Here is a 26,958-nt window from a genome sequence, read left to right on the forward strand (position 1 = left end):
GGAGAAACCAGCTCCTTGGGCTCTGTGAGCCTTACACCGGCGGGGCCCTACCCCCTGGCCTGGCCGTACCCTCCCCCAGGTGAAATTCAAGAACTCTAGGCCCTGGGGCTGTTCACACTGTTTATTTGCGTCTCTGGGAAAGTCAAGAACATTGGGGCCTCATCACACATCGAAAGCAGAGCGGGAAGCAAGGGCACTTCAGCGGAGGCTCACAGCTCGAGGACTCAGGTGGACTCGAGGAGGAAGGGGGGGTTCCATGGCCACTGCTCAGAGTCACCTCAGAGAGGGCCTCTCATCCCAGCCACCCAGGGGCAGGGCCGAGATGGGGACCCAGGCTGCGGTCCAGGGCGGCCCCTGCACCCACCCTGCTGAGGTGGGGGGCGGCCGGGGCCTTGGGCAACAGGCTGCAGGTCCCTAGGGGAGGGGCCGAGATGGGGCCTGGTTATCCACAGCCCACATGAGAGGGCCTGTGAGCATGTGCACTAATGTGCCTCTGGGGACGAGTGTGGCTGCAACCAGGGAGATGTGTCTGTACATCTAGGTGTCAGCTGCCCCCAGGAGGGGAGCCCCTCACCCCTCACCCCTTCCAGTGAGAGGGGGGCAAGTGCACATCAGGCTGGGCAGCAAATGGGGGTCTCCAGCTGCAACCCAGGGGAAGCTCCCTGTCCCAGGTGGTGTGCCCCCCTCCACTGCCCAGGATGAGCCAAGCCCAGCAGAGCTGGCGGTGGGCCTGATCTCTGGGGTATGGGTGGGGAGACCCAGGACTCTGGTCCAAGCAGGCTGGAGAAGGGGCCACGCCAGGGGCGGTCCCCCAGGGTCCCTGAATTAGCACCAGGAGGAAGGAGGGCCCAGAGGGGGTGGGAGCTCAGGACATAAAGGGGCTCACATGGCCCTGCCTTGTGCAGGAGGCAGCTCGAAGACCCCCGGCCCAGCCCGGCTAGAAGAGAGCACAGCGGTCACGCCCCTCCTAAGTGGGTGGCATATCCTCAGGGCTCCCCCTTCCCAGGTTGCATCGTCCACTGGCTGCGCCCACATAGAGCATTGCAGGGAGGGGCACATCAGGCTGGGGTGTCCAGCGGGGCCCATACTCCATTCCAAGACCTCGAGCTTGGGCTCCCCAAAGAGGCACAGCCTCACCCCAACTGCCCGAGATCTGGACCCAGCGCCTTGGCCAGGGAACCCCCCCACTTCCAGAGGCTGAGTGGAGACAGAGAAGGCCCCCAGAACCCCTGGTTCCCGGGACCCCTCTCCGGCAGGGTGTCCCCTCAGGGACCTCATTGGAGGTGGCAGGAAGGCACAGGCAGGAGGCCCAGAGGGAGGTGGGCTGGCCTGGGGCTGCTTTGAGGCTCCAGGTCACACCAGCCAGGACCGCTGTGGGCAAGAGCCGCATCTGTGGAGCTGCCGTGACATGGGGGGGCCCTCGTTTGGGGAGAAGCGGGTGTGTCCGTGTCTCTCCTACCAGGCGTGGGTACACGGCTCAGTGGTTTAGGGTGTGTGTGGGGGTGACGGGAGGGGGGAACCCCTGTCCCTCTCTTTCCGGTGAAAGAAAACTCAGAAGGAACGTGTGAAAACACAGCATGTCCTGGGCCCGTGATTGTGGGTGGAGGGTGGACGGGCGCCAGGAGGGCTGGGCTGTGTGGGTGTCTGGTGTGGAGGGTGGGGCCGGGGTCTGGGGGGCCGGGTGGGTCACATAATGGAGCAGCATTTACAGCGCTGCTTCTTCACGTCGAGGTCCTGGGGGTCGCTGGCAGGGGCCTCGAGCCCCACCTGGTTCTCTTCCCTGGAGCCCTCGGTGGCAGGGGGCTCGGCCGCACTGCCATTGGGCGGGGCAGGCTCCTTGGGCTCGGCCGCGTCCTCGATGACCACCAGCTCTGCGGTGATGGTGTCCTGCAAGCCCAGAACCTTCTGGGTCTCGGCCTCATCCTCCACATTCTGGTAGCCCATGAAGATCATGGTGACTGGGGGCTCCTGGCCCGGCTGGATGCCGGGAGGGCCTGACGTGGCCTCGCCGGGCTGGGCCTGAACTCCAGTGATCTCCCGCCTGGATGGCGTGGTCCGGACGGCCTCCTCCGATGGCCCCCAGGGCTCTGCTGACCCGGCCACAGACCCTGCCTCACTCAGCGTGACCTCGTCCGCCTTGTGGATGAGTTCGTCCACCTCAGAGGAGCTCAGCGGGTGAATCCCATTCTCCGCCGTGCCGTCCACGGCGTGGACCACTGGCATGTGGGGGGAGAGAAAGAGAGAGTGAGCTGGTTCCCGGACAGGAGGGAAGGCCTGGCAAGGCTAAGAGCCACCTCTAGGCTAAAGGGGAATCACAAACTAAATTACACCTTTAGAACCAACTGACAATCAAAGCTCCTATGGGAATCTGTGGGCACAGGCAAATGGGTGCACAGAGGAAAATTTATAGGCACAAAAGCATGTGTTAGAAACCAAGAAAGAATAAATGAATTGGGATTTTATTGTCTCGCAGTTTGAAGCATTTCCATATTCCCTAGTCAACTTGCTCCCAGGTGATTACCTTGCAAAGTAGGTCTGTTTGTTTCCATTGCAAAGACGGAGAAAATGGAGTTCAGAGAAGGGTAGTTAACTAGCCCAACGTCACACAGCTGGCTGCGGCCGGACCCTGCTCTTTCTCCCAGACTAGGCATTCCTTTCATGAGGATTTGCAGGGATTCTGATTTCCTCCTTCCCTGAGCTCATATGGATGATCTTGAACAAGTTTAGTTCATTCACCCATCTTTCTTGTTTTCTAGTAAATGCCCCAAAGGCTATACATTTTCCTCTGAGTTCTGTTTCAGCTGCAGTTCATGGATTACATTATGTCATTCTGTTTCAAGTGTAAATATCTTATAACTTCCATTTTGATTGATTACCTCTTTAAGCCAAGATTTATTTAGAAGAGTGTTTTTAAATTTGGGGGAGTGGGGGACTGTGGTCCAGGAAAACAGTGTAAGATACAACCTTGTAACAGGACATGGTCACTTTCTGAAAATGCTCCACCCTTGTTTGAAAAGAATGTGTATTCTCCATTGGGCAGAGTTTTGTATGTGCAGTCAAGCTTGTTAAGTGTATTTTCCAATCTCTCCGGCTTTTGTCATCCGTGTCCCCCTGATGTGTCATTTTCTAACCTGTGTTACAGTCTCTGAGGACCAGACTTCAGCACCCGGGAGGAGTCCCAGCTGTGGTCTGACGCCAGCCCCAGATCACAGCCCTTCTAGAAACACAGCTGCCCAGCTGCTTAGCATGGAGGGAGGGACACACTGGAAGCCCCAGGGACTCGCCTCCTCCCGGGCCAAGGGTCAGGGTTGGCCAGTTTCTGGCTTCTGGCCAGAAGGAAAGTGCTTTCCACTCAGTTTCCAAATCCCTGGGGAGGGGCGTCCATGCATCAAGGCCTTGCAGTGACTTTGGGCTGGAGGCCCAGAGGGTGGGGTGTGCCCAGGTCACACAGACCCAAGCTAGGTATTTCCCACTGGCCACTGCCCCAAGGTAGGAATCCGAGCCCTTGGCTGCCATGGAAATGGATCACCTTCCCATTGCTAAGCAACCAGAGTCCAGTCTGGCGGGTCCTGAATCCCCAGGGGTTGGGCCAGGCAGGGCTCAGTGGCCAAGGTGAGGACCTTCTGTGAGCACAGACATCTCTGCCCCTTGGCCCTGCGCGGTCTCATCCTTGTCCAGGAAATGGGGCAGCTGGGACGTGCCCAGAACCACACAGCTCATGAGAACTGGAGCTGGGATTCTACTTGGGTCGATGCCCCCAAATTACAGCAGAGCTGGGCTGTGACAAGACCCCTTTAATAGCATCCTGGATATCCCAGAGGCCTGAACCTCTAAGAACACGAGGCTTTGGGAATCAAAACCACAGTGAGATACCACTTCACACCCACTAGCATGGCGATAATAATAATAATTTAAAAATGGTCAATAATAAGGGTTGTTGAGGATGTGGAGAAATTGGAACCCTAATGCACGGCTGGTGGGGAAGTAAAATGGTGCAGCCACTGTGGAAAACACCCCAGCAAATGGTTAAACCTAGAGTCCCCACGTGACCCAGCAATTCCACGCCTAGGTATCACCCAAGAGAAGTGAAAACATACGCCCCCACAAAAACTTGTATAGCATAAAACCAAAAGGTGGAAACATTCCAAACGTCCATCAACTGATGACTGGATAAACAAAATGGGGTCCATCCATACACTGTAATATTACTCGGCCATAAAATATAAACATGGATGAACCCTGAAAACGTGATGCTCAATAAGAGAAGCCAGACACAAAAAGCCACACAGTGTGTGATTCCATAGATGGGAAACGTCCAGAACAGGCAAATCCATAGATGGAGAGTGGATTCGTGGTTGCCATGGTGGGGATGGGGCAGGGATGGGGTTTCTATTTGGGGAACAGAAATGTTCTGGAATCAGCTAGTGAGGGTGTACAACATGGTGAATATTCCAAAACCCACTGAGTTGTATACTGAATTGTATGGGTGTCCTGCATCCTCTATCTCCAAATTCCATATTCTCATGAGGGCAGCATTTACAGACTTACTAATGGACCCTGAGGCTGAGCTGTGCTAATTTTATACTTGACTCAAGGGATTAGCTCTGGGGACCCCATGTCCTGAAGAAAGCAAATGTTTGCCTTGACTTCAAACGTACTTTTAACATCTTCTTAAAATGTTATCATTACTAAGGTGGGTTTGCTTCTATTCCTGGCATCATAGCAAATGTTGCCCCAAATTTCCCCTCCCCAGGCAGGTCATGCCGAAAATAAACAGAAGTTTAAATGCCAAAATGTTTATGAGATGGCTGTCTAAATTCTGACAGATTTCACAGTTTAAAGGAAAGTTTTCCTTAGTTAAAAAAAAAAGGTGAATTTTACGTTCTGTGAACTATATATAGAGAGAGGCAGGCACTCAGGAGCTTTTGCCAAAGCTGCCCTCTCCTGCTGTTCCTAGCTTCCTTGTGGGTATTTCCCACAGCTTACTCCCCTCCCAGCCATTAGAGGGAACCCTAAAAACCAAACCAGGTCTCAGCACCGTGGCCCCTACCACCCCCACCAAGGCTCACCATCCCCCCCACACTCCGCATCAGCCGCATGGGCTCCTCTGATTCCCCAGTCCAGCAAACTCCATCCCACCTCAGGGCCTTTGCACATGCTGTGTCCTCAGCAGGCGCACTGCTCCCCTACGCCCACTGTGCACCTTCTCACCTCCTCTGCCCCCTCCACGCACTGCTGGACCCTCACTCGGCCCCCTCTGCACCTCTGGGGGTTTTTTTGTAGCCTTTATTACAACAGTAATTATTTAAATGAGTTATCTGTGAAACTGGGGTTGAAGGGCTGGGCCCTCTGGCTGGGAAGCACCCAGGACAGCAGGCGCCACTCAGGATTCGCCTCCCCAGCCCAGCCTGGTGCTGGCCACGCCTCCAGGTGGGTTCTTGGATGGAGCCTGGCAGGGCGGTGGCGGGGCGGTGGCGGGGCGGGGGAGGGGCGCGTACCTTTGGTCTCGTCCTCGTAGACCTTGATGCCCTGAGGGAGGTGCTCCCGGGGGAGCACGGTGGTGCTGGACAGCACCCGGGTCTCCCCTGTCACCTTGTCCTTCTCCACCGTGATCTCCACCGAGTACATGGCTGGCACGAGAGGCACGGGTCACGCCGCGGCCCACCTGCCCATGTGCCCCCCGCCGGGCTGCAGCCAAGCCAGGAAGGGGAGCCGGCAGCGCAGAGCCAAGCAGCGGGTGCCCTCGACGCGGTCCCCCCCAGCTCAGCATCCTTCCCTAGCTCCCCAGTCCCGTGGGCAAGGGGTCTGAATTCCTGTGCTCGGGATCCGAGGACATCCCGGCCACCCCGCCCCGTCTGCAAAGCCTTGAACTGTCCCAGTGACTCGGGGGGCGTCCCTGGCCCACTCCAGCCAGGACTGGAACGCGGGTGAGCAAGCTCGCGTCTCGCTATGTTCTGGACTGCCGCATTCTCTGTGCTGCACGTCTAAGTCGACTACTGATATATCGATATTCTCACCTGCTCCACTGTGGAGAGGGGATGATGCCCTCTGGACAGGAATGCAGTCACAACCCGTTAAGGCCACCGCTCAACAGCCAGCATCTGCCCCCGTTCTGCAGACATCGTCTGCCTGGGGTCCCCAGCCCGCCTCCATGAAGGGCCCCACATCACCACGGCCAAGACCCCTCCCCACCTGCCCCTCCCAGGTCTTCCCATTCCTCACAAGGACACCTCCGTTCTCCCTCCTCCCTCTCTCACCACTCCCATATCCGCTCCACGGTCCATCTGCAAATTCCCGGGTGCTGCCTTCAGGACTCCCAGAACCCGCCCACTTTTCGTGCCTCCGCAGCCCCTGCGCGGGGAGCGGGGGGGAGCTGCATCCGCCCACACTATTCCCCACCACCTTCACCCCACCATTCCCCAGCCCTCTCGCATCTCCCCTGTCCCCCACAGCATGCCCCCACCGTCCTCCTGGACCATCTGCCCCACCATTTCCTCCTTCATCCATCCCTTCCCTTCACCCCCCCCACCATCCTTCCCCCTCCCCGCCACCCCTACCATTTCCCCCCACCATCCCTCGCCATCATCCCCCCACCCCCCACACAATAACCCGCCATCCTCCATCATTTACGCCCCACCTTCACGCCCCCCCACCCCTCCCGGACCCGCGCCGTCCCCTCCACCCTATCGCCGCCGCCGCCCACGGCCTGTTCTCCCCGAAGCCGCCTGGGGGCGCCTGTGAGAACCCAGCGGGGCGCCCTGAGGGCCCCACGCCACGCCCCACCCCACCCCTGGCCCTGCATGTCCTGACCCGCCCCGTCCCCTCCTCCCCCTCCCCGCCTCACTCAGGCTGCCCCAACCAGCACTGGCCTCCCCGCGGCCCTTCCCACCCGCCAGGCCAGGCGCAGTGCTGTCCCAGAGCCTTTGCCCTGGCGGTGCCCCCTCCTGGTGTGAACTCCGCCCCACCTGCGTGCCTCGCCCCCTCACTTCGAGTCCTTGTTCAAATGTCACCTCCTAAGTCAGGCCTCCCCTGAGCCCTCTAATTCAATTGTTCCCTCTCCAGCTCCCCGTGCTCTGCTGTATCCTCTCTGTAAGTTAACCATACAGGCTTTCACTGCCGTCAGAACCCCTGCTCTCCTGGATGCGTCTCTCCTGCCTGGCTCACAGCAGGTGCTCAGCAAGCACCATAGAATGAATAAGTGGGTGAAGGATGCTCTGTAATCCCACATCCCTCTGAAGCCTGACACCCCACCATCAGACATACAGTTAGTTGGACAGGCTGTGCACTGCTCAGGGTCACCGGCTGGGGGCCTCTGGCTTTGAGCTTGGGCAGGGCTGCTCTAACTGGCACACCCCCTTCTGTCAGCCGCCCCCGGTGTCGTCACACCCTGGTCTTCACTGCCCTCCTTGGTTCTGTGCCTCCAAACTAACCTCGGGGACAGAAGCAACAAGGTTCTGCCGTTCGTCGTGACTTCTGGTCACTCTTGTTACTGGGTTTGTGCTGGACCCGGGGCACGAGGTCACTACAATCCCCCCCCAACCCGGTGCCAGCCGTCATGTGATCAAGCAGGGATGTGAACCTGACCTTGTAGAGTGCTGAGCACTAATTCTGACTCTGCCCTGCTTGGTTACTTCCAGGGACAGGGTGCTCACTCCCTCTCCCAAGGTGGGCCGAGGATGATGAAGGGAGGGAAGGTTTGCAGTGAGCGTGTGAGCCTGTGCCCGCCTCCCTCCTCCCGGGCCCCGGGAGCGAGCTGCGAGGTTGGGGGATGGAAGCCAGGAGGGGCGTCAGGTTAGAAACGCCATGCGAGGGGGCCCATCTTCTTGGGGAAGCTGAGCTGGCTTGTGACGGATGTGCCAAAGCAGAGGGGGCGCCCGGCCCCACCCAGGCTCAGAGCTGCGGCCTTGGTCCAGCTGCCCCCCCATAACCACAGCCCCCACCAGGTATTGCTGAGGGCGCGTCTGCATCCGACCTGGCCCCCTGACCTGGCCCCCCAGGCCCCCCAGGGCTGACACTCAGCCCAGGACAGTGGCTGGACATGGGTCTGAGCCTGGGGCCAACCCACCTGCCTTCATCATGGTGGAGCCTTCAACCGTCCTCAGGGGGGTGTTGGAGATTCGCTTCTCTGCTTGGGGGTCAAAGGGGAGAGAGAGAGAGAAAGATTCAGATGAGAAAACACACAGATTTCCCCCCCTGCAAGACATGTGGACACCCCCCAGATACATGGACTCCCCCCAGGCACATGGACACACCCCAGACACGTGGACACCCTCAGGCATGTGGAGACACCCCCAGACACTTAGACCACCCTCCCACACACTCACCCAGATACCTGGATCCTCCCCCTAACACGTGCACGCACCTGGACCCCTCCGCACATGTGTGCATGCCCAGAACCCCCGAACACACATGGAATCGCTCCCCCAAAAGAAAACACACTTCAGCCCCACAGTCCGTTGCCCATCTCTTTGACCCAAATGATTTTCACAAAATCCCTGAGAAGCCTGCATGGATTTTTTTTTAATTATTAATTTTTAATTCCACAGTAAGACAAGGAGACATTCTCTCCCCATGAATAATTAACTCATGACAAATCAGGCCAAAGACACTTCTGGCTACCACCTCCAATCCTGGCTGGTGGCGCTCTTTCCATGCTTTACACACAGAAATAGAGACGCTCAATATATATTTTAAAATATAACATGTTAAAGAAATTTAATATACTTAGTAATATAGTTAATAAACTGTTACAGCTAACTGTATGTATTTAAATGTCATGTGTACATGTGAAGTGTTTGTAGATGTGTACACTATATACCTATAATAAATCTGGGGGAGGGGGGGCGTAAAATGGGTGCCAGAGTTCAAACTTTGGGCTTATTTCTTTGTTTCCTGGACGGTAGTCTTCCGCATCTGTGTGTGTGGGACCCTTGTCTTTTTATTTTATTTTACATTTTATTTTATGTATTTATTTTTTAAGGCCGTGCCACGCAGCTTGCAGGATCTTAGTTCCCTGACCAGGGACTGAACCCGGGCTCCATCAGTGAAAGTGCCGAGTCCTAACCACTGGACCGCCAGGGAAGTCCCAGGACCCTTGTCCTTTTAAATAGTGCACTATCTCCAGGACAGCCAGGACCCTGATTTCTCAGCCCCACCAATCCCGTTTTACAGATACGAAAACTGAAGCCCACCCACCTGCCCTGGAGCCCAGAGTAAGTGGGTGTGGAACAGGGGCAGGGCCGGCCAAGGCCAGGCGCCCCGCGTGGACAGGATGGACCCACCACAGGGCTAAGACCTCGGCCAGACACGCCCCGGCAAAGCCAGCTTCCTCACCTGTAACACGGGTGCTGCAGCAGCCCCACCCAGGGATGTTGTGAAAATTCGATGAAGTGATATTAAGGGGCCCTGGGCCGGCTCAAAGTCGGGGCTCGCTGAGAACAATGACAATGCGAGTCATTGTGCTATTATTTTTACTTTTTAGCAACAATAGCACCTTAAAGTCACCCTCCCTTGCTTGCCATCCCCCATCTGGCCAGCAGAGGGCGCCGGGGCCCCGGCCCGCCCCTTCCCGAAGACGTACCTTTGGGCGTGCCCACCGGGGCCTGCAAGAAAGAACGGAGAGGTCAGGGGTGCCGGCGCCCCCTCCCACATGACCAGTGTCCCACCTGCCGAGGCTGGAGCCTGGGGAGGGCCTGGCTGAGCAGTGACCCCATCAGAGGGGCTGTCTCCTCCTGGACCGATCCCCCACCCTGCCCTAGCCTGTGACAGCCAGAAAGGTCCCAGCCTGCTCAGAAGCCTCCTGGGGCTCCCAGAGCTCCCAGAACAAAGTCCAACCCTTCCTGGTGAGCCCCAGGGCTTGTGCCGGCGGAGACCTACCCACCGGCCCCTCCTGCCTCCTCCCACCCCTGGCCAGCGTCCCTGGCCTCCTCGCTGTTCTATGAGCAGTGTCCCTCGGCTTCGAAGGCCCTTCCTGGATTTCCACTTGGCTGGCTGCTCGCTCAGCCCCGACCACCCAACCTAAAGATGGCTCCCCGCCCCCATCCTGGACTGTCCCTCAGGTTACCATGTTACTTACCTAGACAGGAGGTGGGCATCGTGAGGGCAGAGACCACTGCAGCACGCAGTCTGTGCTCAATCAACCTCACGGAAAGCCCCCTCTCAACTTGAGTCCGAGCCTGGAGAACTCCTACTCAACCCTCAAAACCCATCTCTGGGAAGCCTGCCCAGCCCTCCCATGAATCAGACACCTCACTGGGGACTCCACAGCACCCCATGCTCCCCCACAATAGGTCCGACCACCTTCCTGTGTTTGCAGTTGCCTGATCATGCCCATCTGCCCACTCAGCAACAGCTCAGGGAGGCCAGGGCCTGGGTCGACATCCTCTTGGTCTGCCCCAACCAAGCCTTGGGAAACAGTGAGGGCAGGGCTGTAGGCTCCAGACTGAAGCTATCAGAGCAGCAGCTGGAGAAGGACTGGGGCACACAGCAGGGATGTCTCCCCAGCTGCAGCTCATCTGGGGTGGGGGTAACAAGGGTGGATGGGGGGAGAGGAGGCGTGTCCCACAGCCCCCTGAGTCCTGAAGACAACAAAGGTGGTTGGGAGACTTCTACATTTGCCTTAACATACTGTGGCAACCACAAGCTCGGGGTCCAGAGTTCCAGGGTCTGGTTTCACCTGAACCTGGTCGGATGTCACACCCTGGAATCAATGGCTGAGCCCAGTGAAGACCACTCCTCAGCTGTGCGGCCTTGAGCCAGTCTCTCAACCCCTCTGGGCCTCAGTCTTTTGTTTTTTTATTTTATTTTTTTTGGCTGCACCACATGGCGTGCGGGATCTTAGTTCCCTGACCAGGGATCGAACCCGTGCCCCCTGCAGTGGAAGCGCTGCACTGGACTGCCAGGGAATTCCCTGGGCCTCAGTCTTTGTCTTCCATCTAATGGGGACGCTGCTCGCACCTGAAAGGGCTGTCGTGGGGATTAGACAGGTGATGCCTGCAGTGCTCATGAACGTGAGAAGGATGACAAGCAGGGAGAGACCCTTTAGCCGTGAAACGCTGGTTTTCCACTGATCCACTGACCCCCCATGACGCCCCCGCACGGCAGGGAAACTGAGGCCCAGGGAGGCAAAGCAAAGCATGCAGGTCACACAGCTGGGAAGTGGCCAGGCTGGGATTTGGATGCGCCACTGGCCACAGCCCCAGAGGCAGTGAGGGTGTCTGGATCTGGGCCAGCAGGGCGGCGCCCCGGGAACCTCTTACCTGCTGAGAATTCAGCACAGCCTCGGCCCTCTGGTCCTCCTGGGTGGGGCGTGGGGCCGGGGCGGGGACGGGGCTGTGGGCAGGGCTCGGGGCTGCCGGGCTTTCCTTGGCGGCGGCCGGCAGTGCATCCGCGTTCTCCAGCTCCTCGATCTCCTGCTCCAGCCTGGGGACGGCGCACGAGGTGACCACCCTGCTGGGCACTTATGGTGCCCAGCACCGCCCGGCACGTCCCAGAAGGGCTTCCTTAACTTGGATGTTTTCTAACGACCTTGCGAGGTGTTCTCCTTCCCGCGCGTGGGAGGGGAAATGGAGGCCTGGAGCAGTGCCAGCAGGCCGCAGAGCAGGGACCCGAACCCAGGGGCCGGCCGGTCCCCGGATCCCTGCACCGCCCGTGCCACTGCTTACTCCTCTTTTTGCTTTCAACAGACTCTCCTTTTTTCCACTCAAATACATTTATTTTTACAGGAATCTTCATCTCTCCAGGGAAACTGGAAAAACCATGTCACTTTCCAAGTATTAGAAGATAATGGTGCACATGAACCCAGTGAAAACAAGACAGGCATATTCAATCCCGCCTGAAGCATCACCTGCCTGAGCCTTTGGGCTGCAGACATTAAAGGCACTCAGCACCCGGGGACACGTTCTCCTTGAAGACTCAGGACAGACCGCGGGTGCGTCTGCAGCCCCCTAACAAAGTGAGCCCAGGTTGGCAGGCTGGACACAGCTGGGGTCAGCCTGGAGGGCTTCCGGGAGGAGGTGTCCAGTGGGGACACTGAGCAGGCAAAATGCAGGTGATGGAACCACCTGAGGAGTGGGTTGCCCTGGCAGGAAGAAAGCCAAGGCCCCCGAAAGCCAGCCACACAGTAGGGCTCAAGGGGAGGCCCTCCCCTGGCACAGGGCTATACCCAGCAGGGTGGGAGGGGCAGGAGACCACCTGGCCCAGTCCCCCGTGGCCGGTGATTCCCATCGACCTTCCATCCCACCCGCAAGTGCCTTCTGCCTGCTCAGTCCCTACCATCTCTCCCGGGCCCATTTCAGCCCCGCCTCCGTCTGGGCACACAGGTCACAGGTGGGAAAACGGAGGCCTGGGGAGGGGAATCCCAGCCAATACTCTCCCACTTTCTTCCAGATCAAACACATCCAGACAGGATCCCGAGGTCCCCACTGTGGGGCCTGCCTCAGCGTCCGCTGGCTGGAGGGCTGGCCCATGCCTCTAGGGCCTTCCCTGACCCAGCGGACACTGGGATTTTGGCCACTGGAATTTTGGCTGTCACTTCCCTCCGCCTGACCCCGCTGCCCCGGGAGCTGAGCCTGGGCGGCCGCCGGCCGGCCCGCCTGCCCGGAAACTCCTCAGGGCCTTTTGTCCCAGCCCAGGGCGATGGTCACTTTCCCCGGCCTGCCCCCTCCCCCGGCTTCCTGCAGGCCCAGCTGCAGTGCCTCCGTGGCTCCATCAGCACCGGGAAGAGCCAGCTGGGCTGGCGCCAGGAAGCCCTGGGGGAGGCCGCATCTCCCACGCTCAGAGACGCACCATCGCCCTGCCTCCTCACGCCTCTCACACCTGCCCGCTGCGGGGTGGAGAGGAGGAGGGGTCACACGGGCAGCAACCCCCTCCCCGAGCCTGGGCGGGAGGCTCCCCCCACAGCGCCCCCTCCCCCCAGGCACAGGGGCCCGCGGGTGGATCCCACTCCTCGGGCATCTCACCGAGCCCTCCGCGGCTGCCGCGGCCCCACCCACCTGGAGATGGATTCTTCCAGCAGCCGCGCCTTCTGCTCGTCCTCCTGCATCTGTCTCCTCATGTCCTCGTCCCCCTCCGAGGCTGAGGACGGCGTCCCCGCCAGCAGCCAGCGTTCCCGCAGCGCCTTGGACTGGGACAGTGGGGACCAAGGTCAAAGTCAGGGTCGGGGCTGGGGTCAGGTTGAGGTGGGGGTCAGGTTAGGGTCTGAGTCAGGACTGGGATCAGGATAGGGGTCACCTCAGCCTTCCTGCCCCCCTGCTCCGGCCGAGGCCGGGGTCCCTGGACGCTGCCGCCCCCTCCCTGGCCGAGGCTCCGCCCAGACCTTCAGGTGCTGTAGCTGTCTCCGGTCGTCCTCCAGCTGCCGGCGCCTGTTCTCGATCTCCGCCTGCCTCCGCCGCTTCTCCTGCCAGACGGACCATGCGGTCAAGGCGGGCGTGGGGCGCGGAGACCCCACAAATGCCCAGGCTTTGCCCACACGGATCCCGCTTTTTCTGTAAATGGCACCCCACTGGCCCCCCCACCTATGCCCCAGCCTGTGCCATCTACCTGCCCCCCTCCTGTCCCCCTCCACCTCCCCCCAGCTTGTCCCCCCACCTTCCCCCCGCCGACCTTGGCATAAGGTTGAGGTCCTACCACATGCCAGCTCGGTCTCCCTCCTGCAGGTGGGCTGCCCAGGGGCTCTGAGAGGGCTCTCGGCCTAAGAGTCCACATTCTGAGCACTAAGGGGTTCTCGACATTTTCATTTTGTGGGGAAGTGCCAGCAGGCACTCAAGTTTCCCACTCTACACTGGGGTTCTGTGTCCTGGAGCCCCAGGCTGGGTGTGGGGAGCCCCTGAGACCCCAGGTCCCCCCAGCCTCCCCCCACTGGCCACACCATCCTCTGGACCAGGAAAAACTCACTGCAATGGCCTGGAGCCGCTCCTGCTGGGACGTGGTCTCTGCCACCAGGACCCTGGGGGGACAGAAAAGGTCAAGTAAGGTAGGGGGTCCACCTCAACCCTGCTTTTGGCAGATCCAGTTCCAACCCCCACCCTGTGTCTTCCTGCTGGGTGAGCCAGAGTTTCCCATCCGCGGCATAGGGCCATTACCCACCCCACTCAGAGGCACCAGCCTCCTCTCCCTGCAGCCTTTTTTTTTTTTTTTTAAAGTCTTTATTGAATTTGTTACAATATTGCTTCTGTTTTATGTTTTGGTTTTTTGGCCAGGAGGTATGTGGGATCTTAGTTCCCAAACCAGGGATGGAACCCTCACCCCTTGCATCATGTTGACTTAAAAAAATATACATGCACAACGTGAGAGTTGCAAGTTTTTTTTTTTTTTGCGGTACGCAGGCCTCTCACTGTTGTGGCCTCTCCCGTTGCGGAGCACAGGCTCTGGACGCGCAGGCTCAGAGGCCATGGCTCACGGGCCCAGCCACTCCACGGCATGTGGGGTCTTCCCGGACCAGGGAACGAACCCGTGTCCCCTGCATCGGCAGGCGGACTCTCAACCACTGCGCCACCAGGGAAGCTCTGCGAGTTAAGTTTTATTTGGGGCAAAATGAGGACTGCAGCCTGGGAGACAGCGCTTCAGATAACTCTGAGAAACAGCTCCGAGGAGGCGAGGCGGGGAGCCAGGACATCTAGGAGTTTTGCAACAAAGGGCAGGTAGTCGGGAACGTCAAAAGATTATAGTTAATTACAGAAAACCAGGACTTCCCTGGTGACACAGTGGTTAAGAACCCACCTGCCAATGCAGGGGTCACAGGTTCGAGCCCTGGTCCGGGAAGATCCCACATGTCGCGGAGCAACTTAGCCTGTGCACCACAACTACTGAGCCCACGCACATAAGACCCCACGCACCGCAACGAAGAGTAGCCGCCGCTCGCGCCACTAGAAAAAGCCCGCGCGCAGCAACGAAGACCCAATGCAGCCAAAAATAAATTTTAAAAAAACCTATATGTCATAAAATAACCTTTAAAAAAAAAAAAAGATAAAGAAAACCAGATATCTCACGTGAAGGAATTTAGCTCTTTTCCATGTATGGGAAGATGCAAGAGTCTGGGCTCACTGAAACCATTCCTTTGATGTGCACCTCAGCTCTCTGGGGCCAGTGTCCTGGCACATCCTGAGTTTCCTCAGGGCTCACCGCAGGGAATGGCTGCAGTCTGATGGCTGCTAGATGGCAAGTATTCTTTTTTTTTTTTTTGCAGTACGCGGGCCTCTCACTGCTCTGGCCTCTCCCGTTCCGGACGTGCAGGCTCAGTGGCCATGGCTCACGGGCCCAGCCACTCCGCGGCATGTGGGATTTTCCCGGACCGGGGCACGAACCCATGTCTCCTGCATTGGCAGGCGGACTCTCAACCACTGCGCCACCAGGGAAGCCCCCCGGCAGGTATTCTTTTTAGCCCTGAGTTTCCTGAGGGCTCACCAGCTCACGTTGGAGGGTTGCAATCGTTGATGACTGTAACATCCTTTGTTTATTGATATGGCAGGAAATATTCCATTTATAAATATTCCATTCCATTTATAAATATTCCACTTATCAATTGGAAGAGGGAGTCCCAACCACCAGACCACCACGGAAGTCCCCTCCAAGCAGCCTTATTCCCGCATTAATTCTCCCAACAAACCCTCCTGCCACCCCTCGGGGCAGGGCCAAGGGACAGGAGGAGTGAGGCCCAGTCTAGAGACCTAGGAAGGGCTTGAGAAGGAGAAGGCATTGAAGCTGGGCTTCTGAGGATTCATAGGAGTTCCCTGGGAATCAAAGCCTGGAGAAGAGTGTATCAGGAAGAGCAGTATCACCTTTCTGCTCAGACGGAGAGCCTGACCAAGACCGGCCCCTCCTCAGCCTCAGCATTCTCCAGCCCTGGGAGGGACACTTCGGGGAGGAAGGACCCTGAAGCCCCACCCCACAACCTTTGGCTGGCAAAGTCCTCCATGCTGTCCTGGGATTTCTGGGGCTTCTCACACTCGCCTCACCTGGAGTCTCCCAGGACTCCAAAGGCCCAGAGAGAGCTGTGAGCCTCCCAAAAACACACAGCAGGGGGCTTCCCTGGTGGCACAGTGGTTGAGAGTCCGCCTGCCGATGCAGGGGGCACGGGTTTGTGCCCTGGACAGGGAAGATCCCACATGCCGCGGAGCGGCTGAGCCCGTGAGCCATGGCCGCTGAGCCTGTGCATCCGGAGCCTGTGCTCCGCAACGGGAGAGGCCACAACAGTGAGAGGCCCGCGTACCGCAAAAAAAAAAAAAAAACCACACAGCAAAAAAGAAGCAAAGCTGAAATTTAACCCCAGACTCCCTTCTCATCCCACCCACGTTTTGTTTGTTTGATTTTTTGCCGCGCCACACAGCTCGCGCGATCTTAGTTCCCTGACCATGAGTTGAACCTGGACCCTGGCAGTGAAAGTGCTGAGTCCTAACCACCAGACCACCAGGGAATTGCCCCATCCATGTTTTCTGAGAGCCCATCCAGTGAAGTTTTAGCCTTAAACTGGTATGCAGTAGGAGCTGGATAAATGTCAGGTGCCCTTAAAGGGACAGGACTTCATGCTGTTGAGGATCTGGGGCCTTCTGTGGGGGCAAGGGGCCAGCAGGAGGCCCAGGACCTGGAGGTTGAGTCATCCCTGCCCCTCCTCCCTGCTCTCCTGCATCCCCCCTCCCCACCTGGTGGGGGAAGAGGAGCTTTCAGAACCTGACACTTCCCTTCCCACAGTCTCCAGTCTGGAAGCTGCACACAGTAGGTGCAGTGAAATGCTCGGACCCCTGAAGCCCAGAACATCCTCTACAACGGGCCTCAGAATAACCTCACGCTTCCAGGGCCGCTGTGACAATGCAAAAGGTGGGTGGGGGGCGGAGGGTCTCGAGCCCAAGCCGGGGGCTTTGGGACCGTCTGCCTCAAATCCCCAATGACCACAGGGCCACTCTTGGAGGCCCCGTCTCATGGGGGAGGGCCTGGCGGGCACAAAGGGGTTCTGAGCAGTGGGAGCCACAACCCCCCACCTGTCCCCCCATTTGCCCTGAGCCCCTTATCTTCACGGGCACGGCACTGAAATTACAGACCGTGTTTTGGGCCCCGCCCACTCCTTGGCCTTGTATCAGGGCCACCTGGAGGCCTCCACAGACCCTGTGGGTCTGGGCCTCGGTTTCTCCATCTGCACACCCCAGCTCCGGACGCTCCTGTAGGTCCCCCGCCCCCTGTGGCTCGGAAGGGAAACAGGCCCCAAGTCGCAGAGCGCTCAGGGTCTACCCTGACTCAAGCCCCCGCCCCCACCCCGCCCGGGGCGGCTGCCAGGTGGACATCCATCCCGGGCTGCAGTGCCCCAGCCACCCGCCCCACTCAGGTTCGGTGGTTTCCTGGCCTTGCTGAGACCGGTGAAGTCATCGGGCTCCCACGCCCCAGCCAGGTGACCCCACCCAGCTCCTCCCTCCCAAGAAGGCACCTCCTCCCCTCCCAGGGGCCCAGCAGCACCAGCTGCACCCTCTGCAGTTTCCCCCATCCTTCCTCAGGGAGGCTGGGTTCATCTGGGTGGAGTTCAAGAAAGGCTTGATCCAGCTATCTGGCTCAGATGCCCTTCCTGAAGGGCCAGGCCAGCTGGATTTCTAGGTCTTCCCTGTCACCCTGTGTGACGCCAGCAGGGTGCCACCCCCTGAGCTCCCCACACAGGCCTGTTTCCTCAATTCTTGCAGACGCCACACTTCCCACCGCAGCCCAGGTCTCCACCATCACCTGCCACCTCCCTGTCCCCTGACAGCCCACAGCCAGAGGCAGCTTCTCCAAATGAGAATCCAAACCAGTCGCTCTCCTGCTCTCAAGTCCCCCAGGCTCCCACCACCCTTTGCGAAACACCACAAGGCCCAGCCCGCACCCACTTCCCTGCCCTGGCGCCCTCCACTCTCCCTCCCGCTCACTCTGTTCCAGCCACCAGGACCTGCTGGCTGTGCCTGCCCTGCACCAAGTTCATCCCTACCTCAGGGCCTTTGCACTTGATGTTCCCTCTGTCTGCTATACGCTTACCATAGCTGGAAACTGAGGCCCACAGAGGGCGAGTCACTTGCCCAAAGTCACACAGCTAGGAAGTGAGAGCTGGGATTCGAACTACAACTGCCCAGCTCCAGGCCACACCACAGGGCTTCCCCTTTCCTAGCCCCAGCGTGGCCTCCAGGGACCCACTCAAGCAGGAGGCAGAGTTGGGGGAGGGGGCATAGCAGCTGAGACCCCAGTGCAAATAGGGCCGTGGCGGGCAGAGCTACCAAGCCACCTAATGCCAGGTCCCCACCCTGACAGGCAGGTGGCCATTCAGGCCAGACACAGGGACACAGGGATGGCTGTGAAGCCAGCTCTTCAGGCTGGAGACAAGGCGGGCAGTGTCCTCGCTAGGGCGGCCAGTCTCTGCCGGGCCAAGCCAGGGCAGGGGAAGGTCAGGCGGGCACACGAAGAAGAGGCGCCGGACCAGGCAGAGAATTTCTATCCCTCCCCATCCGCCTGGCTGTCTCAGCCCAGACAGCCCGAGGGCCGCAGGCTGTGAGCCCCACTCAGGTGCCCTTCCCCAGGCCTGGGGGCGCCAGAGCCGCCCGGGGCGCGGCCGCCGCCTCTGGTGATGGATGGCTGGGCCCACGGGAGGCGGTCGCCCTGGCAACCGCGCCATCCCCATGGCAACGCCGAGGCCTGCAGGCGCGCGGGGGTGGGGCCGGCGCCAAGCATCTCCCGTCCCCAGCCCGGCTCTGGGGGGCTGAGGGGCTGCTGGCCTCGGGCGTCAGGGGCTGCCTAAACAGGGTGGGGCTTGGATGGATAACAGGGTCTACCCAACCCCTGCTGCAGGAGGGAGGGCTCCCCGTTCTGGTTTTAGGTGCATCTGCCCAGGGAGGGGCTTCTACCCGAGAAGGGTCTGAACCCGCCCTCGGCGTGAGGCAGCCAAGGTCAAGTGAAGATAATGCTCAGCATCATAAATCCGAAAAATAAAACAAAATAGGGGCTTCCCTGGTGGCGCAGTGGTTGAGAGTCCGCCTGCCGATGCAGGGGACGCAGGTTTGTGCCCCGGTCTGGGAAGATCCCACATGCCGCGGAGCGGCTGGGTCCGTGAGCCATGGCCGCTGAGCCTGCGCGTCTGGAGCCTGTGCTCCGCAACGGGAGAGGCCACAACAGTGAGAGGCCCGCATACCGCAAAAAACAAAAACAAACAACAAAAAAACCCAAAATAGGACGATGGAACCCTAATAAAACAGCAATACAATAGGAACACCTTCCCCAGCGCTAACCATCTTCTGTAGGCGGGTCTCAGCCCCACTTTACAGAAGGGAAAACTGAGTCTGGGGAGGAGCGGGGTCTGTACACATTTGCTAAGTGTCCAATCTCCTGAAGATTCTGTGAGGCACGTGGGATAATTATGGCTGTTTTATCAATGAATGGACTAAAGCATCTAAATGGTGAAGTGGGGACCTGGACCCAGGCAGGGTCGGGCACACGGAGCACAGGGTCTCCCTGAGGTCTGGCGGGGGTAGGGGTGGTCAGTGGGGTGGTTGAGATGCTCACTTGGGCTCAGTGAGGGAAACAGAGACCAGATTACAAAAGATTTCACAAGCTGGGCGCAGAAGCTGAGTTTTGGCTAAAACGCATGGGGAGGGTTTAGAGCAGCACGGCAGCTGCCTCCGCTGGCTGTGTGACCCGGGGCAAGTCACAAGCGTCTCTGAGCCTCCACTGGCTCCTCTGGTCGATGGGCCACAGCTCGCAGCTGCTGGTGGAGGGACATGCCCTCCGTCAGGACGCCCACCATCAGCACGCGCAGGTGTCTGGTCCTTGCGCGATTATTTTTATGGCGCATGGAGAAAATTCTGGGCTCGAGCAGCCTTGTGGGCGGCTCAGGACTCAGCGAGGGTGTCGGCTGGGAGCGTGTGAGATAATCCTGCTCCAGGAGATGAGCTAATGAGACCAAACCCAGCGAGCCAGGCAGAGGCCTCAGCATTGCAGGCGTTTATTTTTTGAAGGCCCAGAGAGGTTACACAACCGGCTCAAGGTCACCCAGCGGGCAGGACAAGACCGGGGCCGGAGGTGGGAGGCCGGGAGGTGGGAGGCCGGTGTGTGTGTGGGGTGACACTTGTCTTTCCAGAGCCCACTCCTGGGCAGCTCCAGCAGGAATGAGAGGGTCCCAGCCCAGACAGGCAAGGAGCCCAGCGCTGGAACATTCCTGTGCTGACTGAAAGGAAACAGCTGACAACGACCTTGGCCACAGGTCGGGGGGTGGGGGGGAGGCAGAGTCACGCGGTGCCGGGGGTGGGGGGTGAGAGGGAACCCACTGGCCCCTTCCCCCATTGGGTGGGGGATGGAGTGGGGGGACGCTGGTTCCCAGCCCCAGCCTGGGTTCCTCCTAAGCGCCAGCACCTTCCTTGCTCCAGACCCTCCCGCAGTCCTGTCACCCGGAGTGAACCTCAGCCTCTCAGCACGCAGTTCAAGCCCCTGTGTTTGTCCCTCACCCTTCCCCAGTTCCCTGCCTTCCCCTTTCTCTCCTCCACCTCCAATCTCAGCTCAAATACAGCTGCCTCTTTCAGGAAGCCTTCCTAGGTCTCTCCCCTCATCAGGAAGGAATTCCCCTTCTCGAAGCCCCTCGGCACTCAACGCAGGAGGGCCCCCGGGAACACTGCTGTCACTAGTGAGGTGAACAGCCCATGAGGCATGGGCTTGCTACAAGCTTCAAGGCAGAGACACATCTCCACCCCCATGGTGGGGACCAAGGTCGGAGCAGGTCCCAGACCCAGGGGAGCAAATCTTGTTGCCTATTAACCTGGGATGGGGAGGGGGGAGCTGGACCCTGCCCTGGGCCCTCAAAACAGGATAGGGCAGCAGGGAATGAATGGGGGCCCTTCTCAGGCTTCAGGCAAATCCAGCAGCACAGACCAGCCCCAAAGACCCAAGGTCCCTCCCACCCCTCACTCCGCTGCTCCCACCACCTCAGGGCCTTTGCACTGACCGTGTCCCCAGGCCTGGGGCACTTCTCTTCCAGGTCTCGAAGGGGCTCACTGATGGGCCTGTCTTCAGATGTCACCTCCTCACTCACGCCTCCTCTGACCCTCATGAACCCCAGCATCTCCCAACACCGCCCCCTAGCCCTCACCATCAGGAAACACCTAATCATTTAACTTATTTTGTTGATTTCTCCACAATGACAGTGACTGTCTCTTTTTGTCCCTGCCGTGTCCCCAGCAGTTGGTACACAGCAAGTACTCAATAAATGTCCACTGGGCCAGCACATCAATTAGGGTCCTTCCATTTCCAGTGGGGGAACCCACCTAGGGGTTCCCCACCCTTGTCACATTCCTGCCACCCCCGCGGACCATCTGTCCTGTGATCACTTCCTTTTTTTAAAGAAACTCACTGTCACATCTTACATTTATCTAAAACAGGACCTGGGTGCCTCACATCCAAGAAAGGACAGAGGACAAGCCCCAACCACCTCGGACGTGACTTACAAATTAATATATAAAGCGACCCAAATGCCCATCAACGGATGATGGATAAACACAATGTGGTCCCTCCACACACGGAGCATCACTCAGCCCTGAAAACGGGTGAAGCCCTGACACTCGCTACAACGTGGATGGACCCTGAGAACACGATGCTCAGTGAGAGAAGCCAGACACAGAAGGGCACGCAGCGTGTGATTCCATTGATGGGAAACGTCCAGAACAGGCCAGTCTAGAGACAGAGAGTGGGCTCCTGGTTGTCAGGGGCTGGGGAGGGGGTGGGGAGTGACTGCTGATGGGGACGGGGTTTTCTAGAGGTGATGGAACGTTCTGGAATTAGCAGTGGTGGCTGTACAACTCTGTGAATGCACTGAAAAACACTGACTTGTACACTTTAAATAGGTGGATTGTGTGGTGTGTGAATGACATCTCAAAAAAGCTGGTAAGAATAAAAATATACACAGATACAGCAGAAATGCTGGCCCTCTCACCAAGGGCCTTGATGGGGCCAGAGCTGGGGTCCTGCCCACCCCACGGGGCATTGTAAGGCCCTGCCAGCCATGCCCTGAGGCTCTCCAGGGTCAGAAGGATCTGAACACAAACTGACCTGGTCATCACCTGCCCGCTCCCTGACAAGTGTTACTAGAAGCCTCCCGCCAAGCCAGCTGCCCTCCCCCCACCACCCAGGCTGGGCTCCCAGGCCTGCCCTCACTCTGGTCCTCATGTGTCTTGCCCACCACGGGGCCTGGCTTGGGCTTCGCCTCCCAATACCTGGCCCAGTCCAGACTGTTCCAGTGATGCGCTCTGACTTGCCCTGAGTTTCTGCTTGAAACCTGTCAGGCAGGAGACAGATACCACAGCCCAGTTCTCCACTCCTCAGACACCATGACCTCCACTCAGCCATCTCGTGCTGCATGGAGACCCCTCTGAAGCATGGCCAGGGTGCACTCTAGCCTCCCAGCACATACAGGGGCTGGGCCATCTTGCCCTGACCAGGCCACCGTCCCTGTAGGCAGCTTTGACCACCACAAAGTTCTGAAGTCAGTCTACGCCGACCCAGACCTCGGGTCCTGCCACCCCTCCCCCGGCTCTGGCTTTTCTCCCCAAGCTGCTCCCACTGTCCCTGTCCAGGCTGAGTTCTGACTTGCTTCTCCCTGCTCTGGCCCCTCTGCTGCCAGAGCCTCTTTCTGGTGCCTGGGTAAGAACCTCACTCCTCCCCTGCTCAGATACCATCCATGGCTCCCTGTGGCTCCCCAGCTGGGCACTGTAGGCCCAGAAGGACCTAGCCCCAAGAGCACAAACCAAAGAACACTGCCTTCTCCCAACACGTTCCCATGTCTGGTCCTTTGCACAGACCAGTCTCTGCACCAGGAACACCCTTCTGCCTGCCTGGGTAAACCCTTAAATATATTTCTCAGAAAAGGTCCATGACAGAATGGACAGGAAACCTTCCGCACACCTCAGAGAAGACCCTCCATGGGCTCCTCCAGACCCAGACCCCTCTGATCCTGCACAGGGCTAGGGTGATCAGCAGGGAGTGTTTCTTAAATGAACAAATGAGGAAATTCCCTTGTGGGACAGTGGTTAGGACTCGGCCCTTTCACTGCCGGGCCCCAGGTTTGATCCCTGGTTGAGGAACTAAGATCCTGCAAGCTGCACGTTGTGGCCAAAACCAAACAAACAAACAAACAAAAACCCAAAACAGATGGCAGGCTTCCTGGGTAGAGATAGGATGGAGGGAATAGGGTCCCAGACTTGGAAAAAGGTGACGTGATACTCTTTAAGAAAATCAACCCACTTTCCTGCATCAAAACCTGAAGCCCTTGAAGATGGGCCCTCCCCATAGGGCTGGGACAGAGCTGTGAGTGGTCCTTACAGGGCCCAATCCCTACAGCACCCACCCTCCCCTAGCTGCACCCCACCCAGGAGGGGCCTGGGTGGGCTCGTGTCTCCATTCATCAGATGAGAAAAGTGAAGCCCAGAGAAGGGGGGTGGCATGACCGAGGCCCATGGGGGGTGAGAAACCCCCTCTCCATGCCCCACTCCCAAGTCAGCAGTCACAGAAGGGGTCCCTGGGGTGGATGCAAGGGCAGATGGCCCCAGGAGCCCAGACCACAATAAAGGCCACATTCTATGTAGCCCAGCCAGCCAACCAGGCTGAAAAGCTGATGTCGGGATACCTAGGAGCCCCCCAGCCCACAGCCCCTGGATACAGGAATGTGCAAAGACCCCCTCCCCAGCCTTTCCTGGCACCTAAGAGGATGGCCCAGTAGCAAATGCCAACATCACCCCTTTCTGGCTGTGTGGCCTCAGGCATGTCGTGTCACCTCTCTGTGCCTCAGTTTCCCCACGTGGACAAAGCACTCAGAACAGGGCCTGGTATACGGCAAGTGCTCAATGACTGTTAAGTAACTAAATCACACCTGCACTTCTCAGACCACCTTCCCGCATTCCTGCCACCACCTCTAGTATTAGCTGCTTGTCCCTTCCCTTCAAATCCACTCACTGTCTAAATCCAACCCCTTTGTTTTCAAAGGAAACAAAGTTACATCGTTACCCAGACTAAGAAAACCAGAAGCCACTGCCACACACATCAGAGTAAAAACATTAAAAAAAAAAAAGATGAAAATAAAAACTTGTTATTAAGTTCAATTATCACTGGCTACTGCTGCCTTTTAACTGGTTCTGCTTCTCATTAAAGGGAGATTCGCAAGCGTGAAAGCAGCATTAAGAACCCACTTAGCACCCAATTGAGATGTTCTCCTTGAAACTGTCCAGGCCTCAGGGTGGTCAGGGCTCTGGGAAGGTCCCGACCCAACTCTGCTTTCCTGCTCCGTCCCGGGGTCCGAGCCTTCCCCTCACCCAGGAGAGGGCTTTGGACATCTGAGGTGGCAGCTCCCAGCTAAAAAATCTTTTATTTTACCAGCCGGGGCCTGAGGGTCCCAGAGGAGCAGCACCTCACCCTCACCTGGGGCCACACAGCAAATCCTCCCCATAGCACGATGCACCCAGCTCCAGATCCCCCACCCAGGCCCCACCCTTGTCCCACATTCGGAGCACCACCCAGTGCCCACACTGGGCCTTGTAAGAATCCTTTCATTCTTAAGTTAATGAAAATTCGTTTAATCCTTAAATTAACGAAAAATTGTCAAAGTCGTAAACGTCTTTTTAAAAGAAACTTTCCAGCACCACCATAAGCTGCCACCATCTCCCGTGATGGCAAAATCCATGGAAACCGAAGGAGGTGGACAATTACGTCCTAGCGGCTGCTGCCTCCGTGCCTGGAGCCTGCTCTGCCCTCGTGGAGAAGGACGAAGAGCCTGGGCAGGTGTTCACGTAGGGCGGCACCAGACGGAGCCTCTCCCCACCCATCGTCACCCCGATTGCTGGGGACAGGCGATCTCGCACGGCTATTTAAGCGGTTAACACCAAGTCCTGTCCCACGCCTGCACCCAGAAAAGCCAGTGATCCGCCTAACGGGGGACCCCACAGAACCATATCTGACCCATGACCAAGAAGGCCTGGGGGCAGGGCAGCAAGCACCCGGGGGCCCTCCGTGTGCTGTGTGACCGTGGGCCAGCGGCTGCCCCTCTCTGGGCCTCCATAAGCTCATCGAGAATGAAAGGGGGGCTGGAAAGGAAACAATGGGGTCCATCCGGAATATCTCACTCCTCTGCTCTGAGTGGGCGTTTCCTCCCTCTTCACCCCTCCTCCCCCAGGCAGCCCCCTCCCCGGGGCCACACCCTGCCTAGGGCCTCTTGTGGGCAGGCCCACAGGCGTCCCCTTGGGCCCCAAGAGCAGATAAATAAGTGAGGGGAACGCAGCAGACTGGTCTGGGCCCCAGCTCCCCTGAGCCCCTGGCTGGGCTCCCGGGGCCGGGCTGGGCCTTTGTCTGGGTTTTCAAAAGCAGAGGACATAGGGTGTCGCCTTCCTGGGAGGGGGGCGGGCAGGAGGCTGCGGCTCCCACCCAGCTGAGGGTGTGGCGGGTCACGGGTGAATCCCTGGAGGAAAGTTGCAGGCTCAGAAAACACACCCAGTGGGAAGGGCAGAGGAGCCGAGCCGGGTGGGCTGGCTGGACCTCCATGTCCGGCCCCAGGCAGGGTGGGGACCCGGCCCACAGTGGGGCAGCTGCTGGCCCTGGGACAGGGTAGGTGGGCTGCGGGACACCAGACACCCCCTTCCCAGCCCCCTGCCCACGTAAACGCACTCCACAACCTCCCTGCATCCACCTGTGGGAGTGGGGGTGTGGGGGGATGCCCTGACGCCAGGAAGAGAGGACCTGCGTGGAAGCGACCAGGCACACTCACTGGGCACCTGCTGGTGCAGGACCGGCTGCCCGGCAGCTCCTCACCCAAGCCCCCAGACCCAGGCTGCCCACCGCATTCGCACCCGGGCCAGCGGGCTCTTGGCTACATCATTTGGGGCCCCACCTCGGGGGACACTTTCCCCAGGAAGACATGAGACCCAAGCTCCCCTGTTGGAAAGCACCTGGACCTCTGGTCTCACACACATCCCAGACCCGGAAGCCTGGAGAAAAGCACCCCTACAAGCCGGGACTTCGGGCGGGTGGATCCCCGCCTTAGCAGGGGCTCCGGACAGCACTTGAGGCCCTTGGGGAGGGCAGCCAGGCGAGGGAGGACCGGCCGGTGCGCATCCAGGGTGCAGGGCACGGCGAGCTCAGGCTGGGGGTGGGGGAGTAAGCTCACGGCCGGCCGGGGCAGTGAGGAGGGGTCCCCCCATCGCCCCAAGTGGACGAGGGCCTGCCCCGTGGGCGCGGGCCGAGCGCGGGCGGAGACACAGCGCATCCTCTCCCCACCCGCGCGCGCGTCCCGGGCCGCCCCCAGCCGCTGCCGCCCGAGTCCCCAGGAACCCGTGGGCCGCCGGGGCCGAATCGTGGGGAGGCCTGGGGCGGGCACGACCCAGCCCGAGTCCCTCCCGGGCTGAGCGGGGATCCCGGAAGCCCCGTGCCACCTCCCTGCCCGCGCGGTGGCGGCGGGATTGGGGGCCTCAGCCTCCCCGGCGCCCCCGGCCCGAGCGCGTTACTCACTCCATCTCCCCGCCGAGGTCCGTGGGTCCGCAAGGCCGGGCGGCGGGGGCGCGCGGGGAGGGCCGGCGGGCCGGCGGGCTAAGGCCTGGCGGCCTGGGCAGAACGGCGCGGGGGCGGCGGCACCGGCGCGGGCATCGCCCCGCGCGCGGCTGTTTATTGTCCGCGCGGCGGCGGGCGCGGGGGGTGGGCTGGGCGCGCGCGCCGCCGCCGCCGCGTTTCGCTCGCGCCCCCTCCCGCCGGCTCCCGCCTCCTGCCGCCGCCCGCCTGCGCCTCCTGCCGGCCGCCGCCGCCGCCGCGCCCCGGTCGCCAGGCGCCGTTCCGCCCAGCCCGCCGGAACCTCCGGCCGCTCCGACCCATTCATTCCATCTCGGCGCGGGGCTGATTCTCCGGCCGAGCCAGTCCGGAGTCGGCCTGGGACGCAGCCTGGCCGCCATCCATCCCACCCCTCCCCGGCTCCTGGTCCGGAGGGTGAGCGAATGGGGA

At 59.5% G+C, this 26,958-nt stretch overlaps 2 protein-coding genes across 2 annotated transcripts in view; both read right to left on the bottom strand.

Annotated features, from left to right (window-relative positions):
• BSG (basigin (Ok blood group)) overlaps window positions 1–26,958 on the bottom strand; it is a 252,324-nt gene that overhangs the window by 130,591 nt on the left and 94,775 nt on the right. The window lies entirely within an intron of this gene.
• Window positions 107–26,836, bottom strand: PALM (paralemmin). Its single transcript, XM_060094795.1, is given in 10 exon segments — window positions 107–2,216; window positions 5,499–5,630; window positions 8,066–8,125; window positions 9,581–9,602; window positions 11,259–11,421; window positions 12,993–13,123; window positions 13,316–13,396; window positions 13,894–13,945; window positions 26,476–26,762; window positions 26,765–26,836. Coding segments are annotated over 10 exon segments (1,530 nt in total). The 3' UTR covers window positions 107–1,686.

Source organism: Mesoplodon densirostris, chromosome 3 (genome assembly GCF_025265405.1).
Source record: "Mesoplodon densirostris isolate mMesDen1 chromosome 3, mMesDen1 primary haplotype, whole genome shotgun sequence".
NCBI lineage: Eukaryota > Metazoa > Chordata > Mammalia > Artiodactyla > Ziphiidae > Mesoplodon > Mesoplodon densirostris.